This window comes from Tribolium castaneum, chromosome 2 (assembly GCF_031307605.1).
Source record: "Tribolium castaneum strain GA2 chromosome 2, icTriCast1.1, whole genome shotgun sequence".
NCBI classification, from domain to species: domain Eukaryota; kingdom Metazoa; phylum Arthropoda; class Insecta; order Coleoptera; family Tenebrionidae; genus Tribolium; species Tribolium castaneum.
Window position 1 is genome coordinate 20,787,136 of NC_087395.1, and position 13,262 is coordinate 20,800,397.

At 30.7% G+C, this 13,262-nt stretch overlaps 1 protein-coding gene across 3 annotated transcripts in view; it reads right to left on the reverse strand.

Annotated features, from left to right (window-relative positions):
• The window catches only part of LOC655640 (uncharacterized), a 145,874-nt gene that overhangs the window by 35,429 nt on the left and 97,183 nt on the right, over positions 1-13,262 (reverse strand). For all 3 annotated transcript variants that reach the window (XM_008201460.3, XM_015983760.2, XM_008201459.3), the window contains one exon: positions 4,989-5,119. In XM_008201460.3, the coding sequence (XP_008199682.1) occupies positions 4,989-5,076 (88 nt within the window). In that variant the 5' untranslated portion in view covers positions 5,077-5,119. The remainder of the gene's footprint in view (positions 1-4,988; positions 5,120-13,262) is intronic.

Below are 13,262 nucleotides of genomic sequence, written 5' to 3' on the forward strand. Positions count from 1 at the left end.
CAATTAACCAGTTTATTAAATAAACTGGTTTTCATATCAAACTCCCAAATGTTTTTCAGGATAAATGTTCAAAAATTCCTTGTTTTGATCTGCATATTTATTTATTAATAAAACCTTTGTTTTGGAATATAGAGAATGCAAAATTTTGTCAATAATTTAAAATTTCATTCAAATTGCTTATGGCGTTGTCATAAGTTATTAAAAAATCACATTAAAACGCTTTGATTCCCTTTAATTTCAGATATAATTTTACGAGAACCTACTTTTAAAATTTGCACAATTCAACATTTTTTAGTTGTTGGGGTATTTTTAAACTAATGAACAGCTGGACTTTTTGCCAAGTAATTGCCGTAATATTTGGTCAGTTGTAAAATGAAGTCGTAAACATATTCGCTGCAGTCGTAAAGTTATAACTCTTTTTAAAAATTTTAAATTGTGTAGTTCAGAACGATAAAGTGCAGTCCGTCTGTTTATTACCCTGAAAACATCTCTGCGATAAAATTTAACAACGTGGGGCTCAAGATCTTGACAATTAGGTAAGTTTGTTTAATTTCTAAATCACTTATTTGTACTAAAAATTGGGTGCGAGAGGTATGCGAGAAATTAGGCAAATCTGTCTAAAATTAAGTCAAGTAAAACTGGTTCGAGCTGTGTAAAACGAAAGTGTATGTACCAGGGGATTCGGCGTTGTTAAGATTCGCTCGTTTCCTTTGAGTGTAAAGAGATACTCAACTCTTTATCGCCCCTCATCAGTTTTGTCCGCGATGAGGCCGATTGCCAACACCTTGATTGATCGCCTTAACTCTACATAGACAAATATAGGTCCGATAATTGCAAACGACCCTTCGTAGCTTGCTGACCCTTCCCGATGTATTTGCATTCGCCATTTTATAATCTCACGCACTTTATCTCCCACGATTCGTCTTTGTCGAGGCGAAGAAAATAAAGATGGATGCAACGCGCGCCCAACTTTAACTATTAATCGTCGAAAATGTACGTGAAAGTGGATGAGAAGTTTTATCAAAACGTTAGGGCAAGAATTCCGATTTATCGGCGGGCAGATACGTGTCCGAATTATACAGTCGTTTCGTCTCACCCCTTTCTGCTAGTCCAAAGTCAGTGGCGGTTCCAGAGCTTTGTGTTTTTTGATGCGATGAATCGATAATAGATCAAATATTTCAAATTTCTTATTTAGTCAAACGTAAGAATACGAGCACAAATGCTAGAACAGAGCAAAAAAATACCATACTTTGCGCTTTATTTTCCAATTAAGTAGAAAATATCTTGAATCTCAATTTATTTCGTCAAAAGGTCCGTTTTATGAATGAGAAATAAATATTTTTTGCAAAATTTTCCAGAATTCGCGATAAACGTCATAGATAAAAAATTAGGTTAAAATTATTAAGAGCCGGTTTTAGAAAGCTTCATCAAATTTTAATTCGATGTTAAAAGTTAACGCGAATAGACCAATGAAATTGGTTCAATTTGGTCACGTGAACACATTTAATTGCGAATTAAATTAATGACGGTTCTATAAATCGGTCCTAAATTTACCTTTTACAAATGTTTAATCAAAAATTCACTAAAATAAGGCAAGTTATATTTAACTTGTTTTGAGCGAGAAATTAAGTTGTGTCGAAATTGACGTTGTTTTGGAGAAGTTACCATTGCCTACCCTTCACAACTGAACCAACATTCGTTTTTCGTTGGTTTTATCTTAATTTTGGGTAAAAATAAATTCACCAATTTTACAAAATTTCGTCAAGAATGACCCAATGAGATCGAAATTGACTTTGTTTTTTGTTAAAAATAATTTTCAGCTTCCTTGGTGTGAGGGGAAATTTTGTTCGTGAACCTTTGTTAAAACTGGCTAAAAACCTTGAAATTACGTTATTTTCAGCTAAAACCTCAGTTATTTTAGGAAATTTTTCAAAAATTTCCGGTTAAAGTCGAAAATTATGTACTTTGATCAACTTCGCTATAAGCTCATTTTGTGAGTAAGAATTTTTTTGAGAAAAAGGCGCAAAACAAATAAGTTAATAATGCTTAAGCTAATTTTTAAGCCAAAATTCACTTTTATGCAGAAATTTTACTTAAACAAACTTATAAATAATTTATAAAAGTTGAAGATTCATTTTTCTTTTTGCGAGCGTTTTAATAAAACTCACGTATTTCGCATAAATTTCTTTCTCGAAACAGGTCAAAAAGTACAAGTGAATAAGGTCACAGTAATTTATTATATATCGGAGTTTTTTTGTTAATTTTAGCTTGTTTTTGAGCAGAAACTTCTTTATTTTAAAAATTTAAATCTATTTAATCTATTAAATAATTAGGTCAACTTTCGAAATTAACATTCCTTTAGCTTGTTTAGCGTGAATTTCATGTGAGCTATTGTGAAAATTTTGTTTCTAATTCGGTGAAAATTCTTCAATTAATGTTGAAAATGAGTTGTTTTCTTGGTGCTGCTTTCGCAAAATTTTGCTCAATATGGAGAGCAGTGAAGATCGAAAATAATTATCAGCTTCTGTTTTTCGAACAAATTAGCACGAATTTCAGCCAAAGACTAACTTGTTTAGCATAATTTTAATAAAACAGGCTAAAAAAGAACGATTGAATTTATTTTGAGTTTGAGTAAAAATTTACCAAAATTTCGTAAAAATGATCAATTTATATCAAAAATGATGGTCAAGTGGCCTGATGTTTAATTGTTTTGTTAGCGGAAAACATTTATTGCGAATTTTGTTAAAATATTTAAGATGTGTCGAAGAACGTCGATAATTATTTGTTTAAGTAAAAACTCACTGGTTTTGCGAAATTTCTGTGTGTTAATAACTTCGAAAAATTTGCCATTGAGGTCGAATATGATGGTATTTTGAGCAGTTTCGCTAATAGTTTATTTTGTGTATGATAAATTATAATTTTTTGCAAAATTTCCATAAAAAAGCGAAAAACCAATTACTCGTATGTTAAAATCATTTATATTCTCAAATGCTTGGGCATATTATTAGGAAAATAATATTCAATTTACTCACAAAAAAGGACAATCTATGAAAATTGAAGATTGCGTTACTTTTCCTTTTCGAGCATCTTAATATTATTTTTATTATTATTATTTCGCATACATTCCCTAGCCGAAAGATCGAAAATAACATTCTACTTTGGCCTTGTTTGTTTTAAAAACTCGAAAATGATGCTATTTGATATTTTGTTAGATTTTATAAGACGGACGCATCTTTCTCCCGAAATTGTGCTCAAGAAAAACGAAAAATTCTCTTTTACCATGTTTGAAATATTAATTAATTCGCTAGAATAGAGTAAAAAGTCACAAAAAAACAAACTGAAAATTGGGAAAAACTGCTTTAATTTGATCTTACTTATACAAAGCGATCAGAAAGTCCTTCTATCAAGTAGGCGTATCACTTGATAACGTGTGTCCGGTGTCGTGTATTAGTTCAGCCTGCTGTCAAAATTTAAATTGAAATTACCTCAAACGAAAACTGCTAGATGCCGTGAATTCGTGACACAAATAACACCCGAATGGTAAATGGTGTCTATGGGGTAAAACTGGATTCCAGCAATAATTTAATTTGCTTGATTTTTTTGACATTTTTCCTTTGACATTTAGCTTGAGTTCTGCAGACATACGCCCTTTAATTTCTAAGCTAACTTGATAGAAGGACTTTTCGATCGCTTTGTACTTATTATGCGAGATTTCTTTTTAATACCTACAGCAAAAATTTTCTAATTAAAGTCTAAATTCAAATCATTTTGAAAAAAAAACTTGTTTTGTGGATGAGAAATTAATATTTCCTTAAAATCGGCAGAAAAGTTAGAAATCATTTAGTTTTTTCAAACGCTGGAGAGCATTTTTAAAATCAAATTCAATGAAATTTTGTTCAACCAGATCGAGAAGTTATGCCTAAGGAAAAGAGCATTTGACGAGCACTTTTAAAATAAATTTTGTCCAAATGATGAAATTTTTCAGAATCGAGAAAGCTTTCTAATACTACAAAAATATGTAATTATTACTCATTAAAGTTGAAAATGACGTTACTGTGTTCCATTATTTTTTAAATCATTAAAATTCCTTTGGATGAATTGAACCAAACAATCACCAGTGAAGATTGAAAATGACATTACTGTTGCATTTTTTGAGCACAAAAAATCACAACAAAAAAGTCGAAAATTCAAATTAAATTTGAAAATTTTCTATGAAGATTGTCCCAATTGTTAAGTAATCCATGCAGGTATTTCCTCAACATCAGCAAAGATCAGCGCAGTGTCCTAACAAGCGATAACTAAACAATAACAGATTTAAATTTCAAAAGGCCCAATTATTGTTGTGACTCAGATTGTTTTAGATTAACTGTTTTAGTTTATAGGTATATTTGTTCAAATTATTTTTATAATAAAATCAGTATTAAACTTAACCCCAAGCTTTTACCCAAAATATGGTCCTTCGAGCCGGATTTTATGCCATCTTATTTGGTAGTATTCTGTGTTTTAAAAATGCCATCTGCCTCCAAACTGCCACGTTTATACAACGATTTTTCTAAACACAGTGGCTTCTGCGGCTTGTTACTTTAAGTAAAGATGTTTAGAATGATTTGTAAGTTTAGAGAAACTTAGTTTTTTTACATTTTCTTAAAACAGGCTAAATGATCATTGAAAATAGCTTATTACTAAATTTATAAATAAGTATGATATTATCAATATTGCTTCTCCTGGCGAGGCGCCACTGTTAAAGCCCTTCCGCATCGATCCACTGGCCCGAAATTTACTGTTTTAATGTAAATTGTTGCACGATAATGTATTGCCGGCTAGGAATGGGCGGGTTATTTTTTTAAATTTCGGGATAATGTCCCACGGGTAATTATTTCGCATGTTGGGTTCTGGGTCGACGACGAAAGTTGCCGAAAATAAACCGGTGGTTGGTTTGAATAAAGTGTGGCGTGCACGGATAGTTTTCAATTTGCGGTTGATGTTACCTTGTTGTTTGAAAGTAGCAGTGAGGTGGAAAAAACAAGGCAGGACGATAGCGAAGTGAGTGAAGAAGACGAACCATCGAACATCCATAGTGAAGCTTTATTGCTGCGGGTTACATTGTAGCACTTTGTACCTGAAACAAGAACAAAACCGAAATGCTTTTAATAAGCCAAATGTTTTATCGAGGTAATTTTGGTAAGATTGTGTGGGTGCTCTCTTGCTTCCGGACAAAAACTTATATATTTCACCTTAACATAAACACATTATACGCTACTCTGAATTTCTATTATAAAATTAAGCTCGGCTTGGCTTAATTCGGCCAAGAGTGCACCGTAAGCTATTGATGCAGTGGTGTGTTCACTACACCATTAAGGGGTGTTCCCCTTTTAAAAAATAAAAATTAATTAATGCTCACCAGCATAAGCTTGATTTGATAATAGTAATTATTGAAATCGTAGTAATGATACTTTTACTGCTTATAAACACGCATTTCATAGACAATTACAAATACACAGGCAGAACTCCACAAGAAGTTTCATTTGTCAAAATCGTTGATCTTTCAAATTTTTTTTTCAGATTTTTGGAAAAGGAATTTTATCAATTCCCCGGAGGAAAGTCAACAAATTGTAAACCGCATAAACCGCACACATTTTACAAGACAGTACTAAGACATACACCATGGGTTTTCTTAATTAGTGCCACCCCAACCAAATTATTTTGTGGTAATTTCAATAAAGGTGTTAGCAGTATCACGTTTTGAGCTATTTAAAAAAAGTTGTTAAATGTTAAATAAAAACACAAAAGAAGAACAGAGTGAAAAAAAAGTTGTAAAAAGATAACCTTTCTCCAATTTTGAGCCAGAAAGGAATTAAATAAATATGTCTGGATGGACTGGTAATTGGGGAAATATAATTGTAAAGTGACAATTTAAAGCTGAAGTTAAACTTAAAAATCTACTGGTTTTTGGCTTTCCAAAAGAAAAATTTAAAAATGTGAAAACTTTGAATAAGCTTAAACTAAAAAGACATTAATCGCATATCCGAAAATTATTGTGAAAAATATACACCGTAAGAAATCGGAGAAAAAATGTGAATAACCTTGGTAGAGAGAAGGTTGTAAGATTTTTAATTAGAAAGATTGTGGATCAAGATACGGGTTTTTGTTATTTCAAAATTTAAAGTGTGTACAGTTTTCCTAGAGTTGTGTGCCCATCTTTTTAATTTTTTTAAGGTTCTCAAATTCAGACCACGTATTCTTAGTTTTTTAATCGAACATTAATCCAAAAAAACATTAAACCAAAAATGATTGTAATTGATAAAATCAAAATGAAAACCGTACTAAATTTGAAAAGCGTAGTTAAACTAAAATACTTAGAAATTCTAATACCTAAACCAGAACCAAAAAAGCGAAAATAAATTTTTAATAAAAAAATTAAAAGTTTGAAGTAAAATAAATTTAAAAAACCAAAATATTAAAGGGTTTTTGTTCGAAATATGTATTGTCATTACTCATTACAAAGTGGAGTTTCTAATATTTCGCGCTACTTTGAAGCGAAAGGTTTTCTCAGTTATTCAGTTATATTTGTGTATGTTTTTTATTTCACGGTTTTAACGCTTTCAGTTTTTTTATTTCTCTCATTTTAATTTTTTTATTATTCTGTTCGCATTCACTGGATCCCTATAACTTTAAAGAGGCAACATATTATATTTCCATCATTAACAAAACTGAACAAAAAATGAAATTTAATGAAACTTTGACGTCATTTCTACAAGAGTGAGAATGTTTAAGTGCAAATTAACCCGAAATAAGTATCTAACACTTCGAGAAAAAACTGTCAAATCTGAAAAAAGTGCATCTAAAATCCATAAATATCTTGGGGCCAGTTTAAAAAATGGTCACTAAGTTATTGCAATTCAATACCGACAAAATAACAAAGCACCTGATAAAAATGAACCAGTCACTTGCTCAGATTCACAAACTAATACGAAATTAAGTTTCAACAGTGACTTAAATTGTATTTCTGCTTTGTATAAGCCTGCCCTAAACTTTGATAAAACTATACTTTTTTGCTAAACGTTCATGGTAGACACCCCTGAGAGAATGTTTGCAATAGTTCATATTTTTCATTTGTTGTAATTAATTAACATGAAAGTAATATTATTTAGCAAAAAATTTCCAAACTGATTAAAAAATTATACTGTTACCTTTTATGAGCGTCAAAGAAACGTTTTTCTTCCAGACGTGCTACAATTGCACGAAAGTTTAAACAGTTCTCTGAGCTAGCTGAAGATTCAGTTTTTGATAAAAGTAGTCAAAAAATCAATAAATCATGAGTACCTACTCACAAAATTTCGGGAAATAATTGCGCTTCTGACAGTAAGACGGATTAGAACTCACAAATTAAATTTACTATAGATAGGTATCTGCATTAAATATTTTTTTCGAGTTCTTATAATTAATAAAACTGAAATAACATTATCTTGTTGTTAGAAATGCACTCTTTTCGCGTAATTTCGCCAAGAATTTAAGAAGGATGTAATTTTTCCATTGTTTTGAGCATTTAAACACATTTTTGATCTCAAAACAATGTTATTTCGAAATGGGTCAAAAATAATATTGTTTTTGCTTTGTGGTTAGATTGTGGCGCCGACCGTTCTAAAGCGTTTTCCACAATTTTTCATATAATTAAGTCAACACAACGACCTATAATAAGCTCTTGGGATAATTTTACCCTTTTTTTTTAAATCCACCAGCCTTGGATTCTGTTACAAAAACCGAGACAAGTATTTTAAACTCGGAAAACTAAAATGTTTCCATTCTTTGAAATTCTCTTCAGTCTCTGGGTCCTAGGAGAGAACTAATGTTTAATCTTTATTGTACAGAAGTAACAAACAAATCCAAAATCTTCCAAGTACCTAAAGCATTGTTTTTCAAGGTTTGCCTTAAAATCGGCATTTCAAAAATTCAAAGCTTCATCAATCAGATTACTTATCAGATTATTTTCAGAAAGTATCAGATGCATTTCAGATTAGTCAGTTAATTATACCATGTGATCATTTAAATTTTTAATTAGAGTAGGAATTATTAGTTTATAAATTAAATGAAAACGCTAATAATCATAATTAATAAAACTGAAGAGTCAAATAATAATGATTCAAACGGTAATATTTAATTAGAATACTACATTTTCCCCTAAGTTTGCACTACACCGTTTCCAGTTAGTTCAGAATGTTTCCAAGGTATTTCTGAAAGTCATTTGTAAATACAGTTCGTCTTTCCTAAAATATAATTAACTAATCTGAGATATATTTAGTAGTTTCTGAAATTAATCCGATACATTCTGTACAATTGTAAATTGTAGATTTTTTCTAATTGTAGTTCAGAATGTAGGTAAAAGATTATTTTCAGAAACCATCAAAAATGTATTTCAGAATTTTTTACTTATAATTACAAATTATGCTTTCTGATTGGCAAATGACACTTTTTGAGATACATTTTATATTTTCTGAAATACAATTGATTAATCTGAAATACATTATACGTACGGGTATGATGCTTTCTGAAATACTTACAATTGGAAAAAAGGTGTAGTTCAGAACAATTACATTATTTCAGAAAAGATGGATTGTATAATCAAGTACAAATGAAATGACTTCTTGAAATACAACTGCAAAAGATGTAGAAACCCAAGAAATTAACTACCATGTTTCCATGAGACCCTTCATAATACAGACTCAACCAAAAGTAACACACAAAATTCATATTTTTAATATAAATCATTTTTCAAAAAAAAATCCTCGTAGAGGTCGATTTTATTTTTTTAAATGATACATTTTCATACCATACATTTCTGATGTCATTCGCTTTGTGAAATAACATCATTTTTAATTTTTTTAATGACAATTGACATTTTTTTTTTGTTTAAATTTTTTTTATATCTTTTGGTAAATATAAAAAAATTCCAAAAATACACCAACAACATTCATAACAATGAAGGAAATAAAATAAAAAATTGTCGTTTATTGAATAAGTGAAGATCAAAAAGATAAAGTCTATTATGTTTACTTTTCAAGTATTTTACATTTTATAATAATTTGTTTTTGTTTTATTTTTATTTTTTTATAAATAAAAATGTGTGCTATCTAGAATACAATGGGCGATTTAAACAAATCATTTAACCATTTAAACAAATTAAGAATGAGGTCAAAACTCAAAAACGAATCATATCATAAATGTCACTATGACGTCATTTACAAAAATAAAATCGACCTGTCGAAAATTTTTTTTTGAAAAATTACTTATTTACTTTTAGTTCACTCTGTATTCTAGTTGAAATTTATTTTCAAGATTTAACTGTCCAAATGTGTAAATAATTGTTAAAGAATTTGCCTTATCCCCTTATATCGATACACCACTGTAGCGAGACACCGGAGCATGCCGAAAAATAAATTCCGGACGCGGGTTGTCACCCGGACCGAACCGGAGTCATGCGTTATGCGCCACAGTATGCAAATTTTTCAATTACAGCGAACAATCGTCGGCCTGCATCATCATGTATTACGAACTGGTCGACTATGGAATATGAAGGAACAGGCCTGGCGGCGAGCATAACATGGTGGGATGGGGACACTTGGGTCAAATCCGGAAGACACCGGAGTGGAGTTTCATGTTCGCCGGGGGTGCGGGAACTTTGAATACCGGAGCGTCATGTGCCACGCATGGCGGCTTGCCGGGTATTTCCCCACACCTTCTTGTATCTAAAACGACGTGATAATTTGACAATAAGGGCAATTGCGGGGGATGAAAGGGATCCGACACAAATTCACCGCTAATGGCCTCTGAAGGGAACATCGGCAGATGAATAATAAATTGCCCAGTTATTTGGGCTGTGTGAAACCAGCCCCCTAATTTCTTTCAATTTTTGTGGGAGTATGCATTGTATAGGGTGTTCAAAAAACGGCACAATAATTGTGTGCTACGTGGTAGAGAAATCATTACAAAAAAAAACGTAAAAAAAATCTATGCTTGGTCAACAAATAAAAATTAATTATTTTGTAAACATAATTACAGCTCCCTAGAAATTACATCTACTAAATTTAATTTTTTGATGAAAAATATATCATTGTTTTAACTAAAAAGCTAAGAGTACGCGTTTTTTTGCTCATTTCTCATTACATCACCAACAAAATATATTACAGGCTGTTCCGTTTAAACCCCACATTAGCTCATTAAAAATATTGGAAGTTCTGATAAATTATTAGGTCCTGCTTAAGGCTAGGTTAAACGTATTCGTCTTATGGCGTTTTAAATGTAAAAGAATTGTGGCTGTAATTAAGTTATTTGAAAAGATATCAACATCGTTTCAAAACTCAATGTATCTTAGAAATGATATTTACAAAATGGCCATTAGAAAATTTTAAAAAATCTAGTGCTCAATAAATTATAGCTATTTAAATAAACACGATTTCTAAATAATACACGTATTAAGACACCAAGACTTCAAAATGAAAAAACTCTCCGGCCAATCGATAGAGATTTTTATTTTAAACACCTTGGTATTTTTAATTTTTTTCTGTTATTAAAAATAAGCTTAATATCGCGACAATTTTAATTCATTGGAAGCACAAAATTCCTTGGGCGATGATTTATAGCAGTTGACTAGATAAATCCGCAGAAAGATTTACAATGGGACCGGAGGGTCTGGGTCTGAGTAACAGACCCAAAAGTAGGTACCTGCTAAAAATGATTAGATTTGTCACATCTCACTTACTTGTTAGTCTTATACATCGAAACAATAATGACTTTTGTTTCCGTTGAAAAAGGAATTTGGTCGAGATTAACAACCAACCCAGAGAAAGTTAAACCATGTAACCAGAAAAGGGATTATCCGCTTAATAATAATTTAAGGGTTTCACGTTATTTATAATTGGTATTACAATAGGTAACTTGTTTATCTAATAATTTCTTTATCTAAGGCTGGTATTTAGAAAGCACTTTATTTGTGAACACACACCAGGCTAATTTTCTATTACCCAGAAATTGTTAACGTAAATTTAATTGGTTTTGGTTTTTCTTTTTCAAAAATCAAAAGTCACTTCTAGAATCACCTAACAAAACCCTAACTAACTTTAGGCTTTGTTTACTAACTTTAATTTAAAACAGTAAACTCGTATTGCGTGACTATTTCCTAAACTATAACGCTTTGGAGCTATTGTGTTCTGTACAAATTTCAATGTAAAAATTGATAATAATGATAATAATTATAGAATTAAAAAAATTCGCACGACTCTGTTTCGTCAAAAAATGATACCTACAATAGCGAGCAAAAAATTTTGGACACTTTTGTCATTTCATTGTCAAAAAGGATAGAGTAGTATTGCCCACGATTATGTCGGTGAAATGTCAAAAGTGCTCGCCAGTGTACACTGTTATTCTTAATAAAAACCTAATTTACACTTTGTTTTTTTTTAAATATAACAAATAATATGCTGAAAAGGAATGTTTTAGTTTTCAAAAGACTCAGCTGTGTGCATGCTATATATATTATGATTATGACAGTATAGCAACATTAATGACGTAATTGGTTTTTGAATTATAACGTAATTTTTAATTTTTGTAAATAACAACTGACATTTCTGCTTGTTGTTTTTGACAGTACACTTTCTAGTAATTAAAAAATAAAATTAAAATTAAGTAAAAAAAGATGAATGGCAATTGCATAATTGAGTTCTTTGACCTAAAGATTTTTTTGTTAATTGTCTACTCTACCAGTGACCATAGGTATTTAGAGTGTTATTCGTTATTATATGTTATTCGTTTTTATAAAATTTACATTCTTTAGAAAGTATAGTTATTGCTATTTAAAAGAGAAAACACCAACCCCCTACATTGTAATCTCCCTAAAGTGGTAGGAGGAAGCTTCTGCTAATATAAGACGTGCAAAACTATGGTAATTTTTAATAACTGTTTAACAGTTCGCTGTGCTATTGTGTGGAGTTTGTGCTTAGTGACATTTTACAAAGTGGCTAGATCCAAAGGCAATGGAAGATAAAAATATATAAATTTCTGTTAGTTAAAAAAGTATTTTGATTTTTTTTTGAAAATATATGAATCTTTTTTTACGCATGTTTCATTGCATAACACCTACGTTCCTAACTACAGTCAAATCTTTTAATTCGACTATATGTTAATCGAATCTTAAATTAAAATTATATTTATTAAACTAATTAAGTAATCCGAAAAATTGACAATCCAGAGAACGCCTTGAATTAGTTTCTTTTTATCGTGATTTACCAGTATTTTAGAACGTTTTTTCTTTTTCATTAAATAAACACTTCAAATTTAAAATAAAACTGTTCAAATTGGGAACATCTTCTTTGGGCATACAAATATCAAGTAAAACCAATGTAGGTAATGTTGTAAATCACAAATACATTCTTTGTTGTGACATCAGCTTAACCACAGAATTTTAAGCGCCCTAAGCCGGTCGGGCCGACAGTTTTATGATCGACACCCCGAGAGCGAGTTCGAGATTCCTTTTAACCTAGCCTTAATAATAGCTATTTACCTAACAAATTTGGAAAGTGCAATTTCCCACATGAACGCAGCGGGTGCTGCATAAAGTGCGAATGTGGGAAATTCCTTTACAAACACTAGTACAATATTTTTTGTAACGAATGTCTCAAAAAGAAATTAAAAATAACTTTTTTTTGATAATTTAGTTCTTTTTGCTGATAGGTCAAACTGGTCAAATAATCATCAAATTGACATGAAGTTATCATAAAAAAGTATAGTTTCTATTTCAACGGTAATGATACCAACCTATTACATGTCCTTAGCCACTGTTGCAAAGTAAAAAACACCGCAGTGTGGGAAAGTCTACAAATAACTATCTAAAAGCTATGAGTACAGATTTTTTGTACTCCCAATTATACTGAACGTCGGTATCAACTTTCTTACTTTAAATGAAAATCTATGTTTTTCATTTAAACCTTTCCCTATATGTACTTAAATTTAGTCGTTTTTGATTTTCTTTTAATTCTTGGTTTTACATCTTTCATTTTAAAAATCTGTGACTCTGCCGCTTTTAAAGATTTTGAAATCATTATTTTTGTCATTTTACAGAGAAGCTTGAATCTTTCCATCTGGGTGTTCAGAATTCTAAAGTTAAGTTTGTTTTTTCAAATACCTACCTAGATTGTCTCGGTTTTTATTTCACTAGATGAAAGAAAATTTACTTCTGTAATGATCTGTATTAGCATTTCCTATACCAGTGT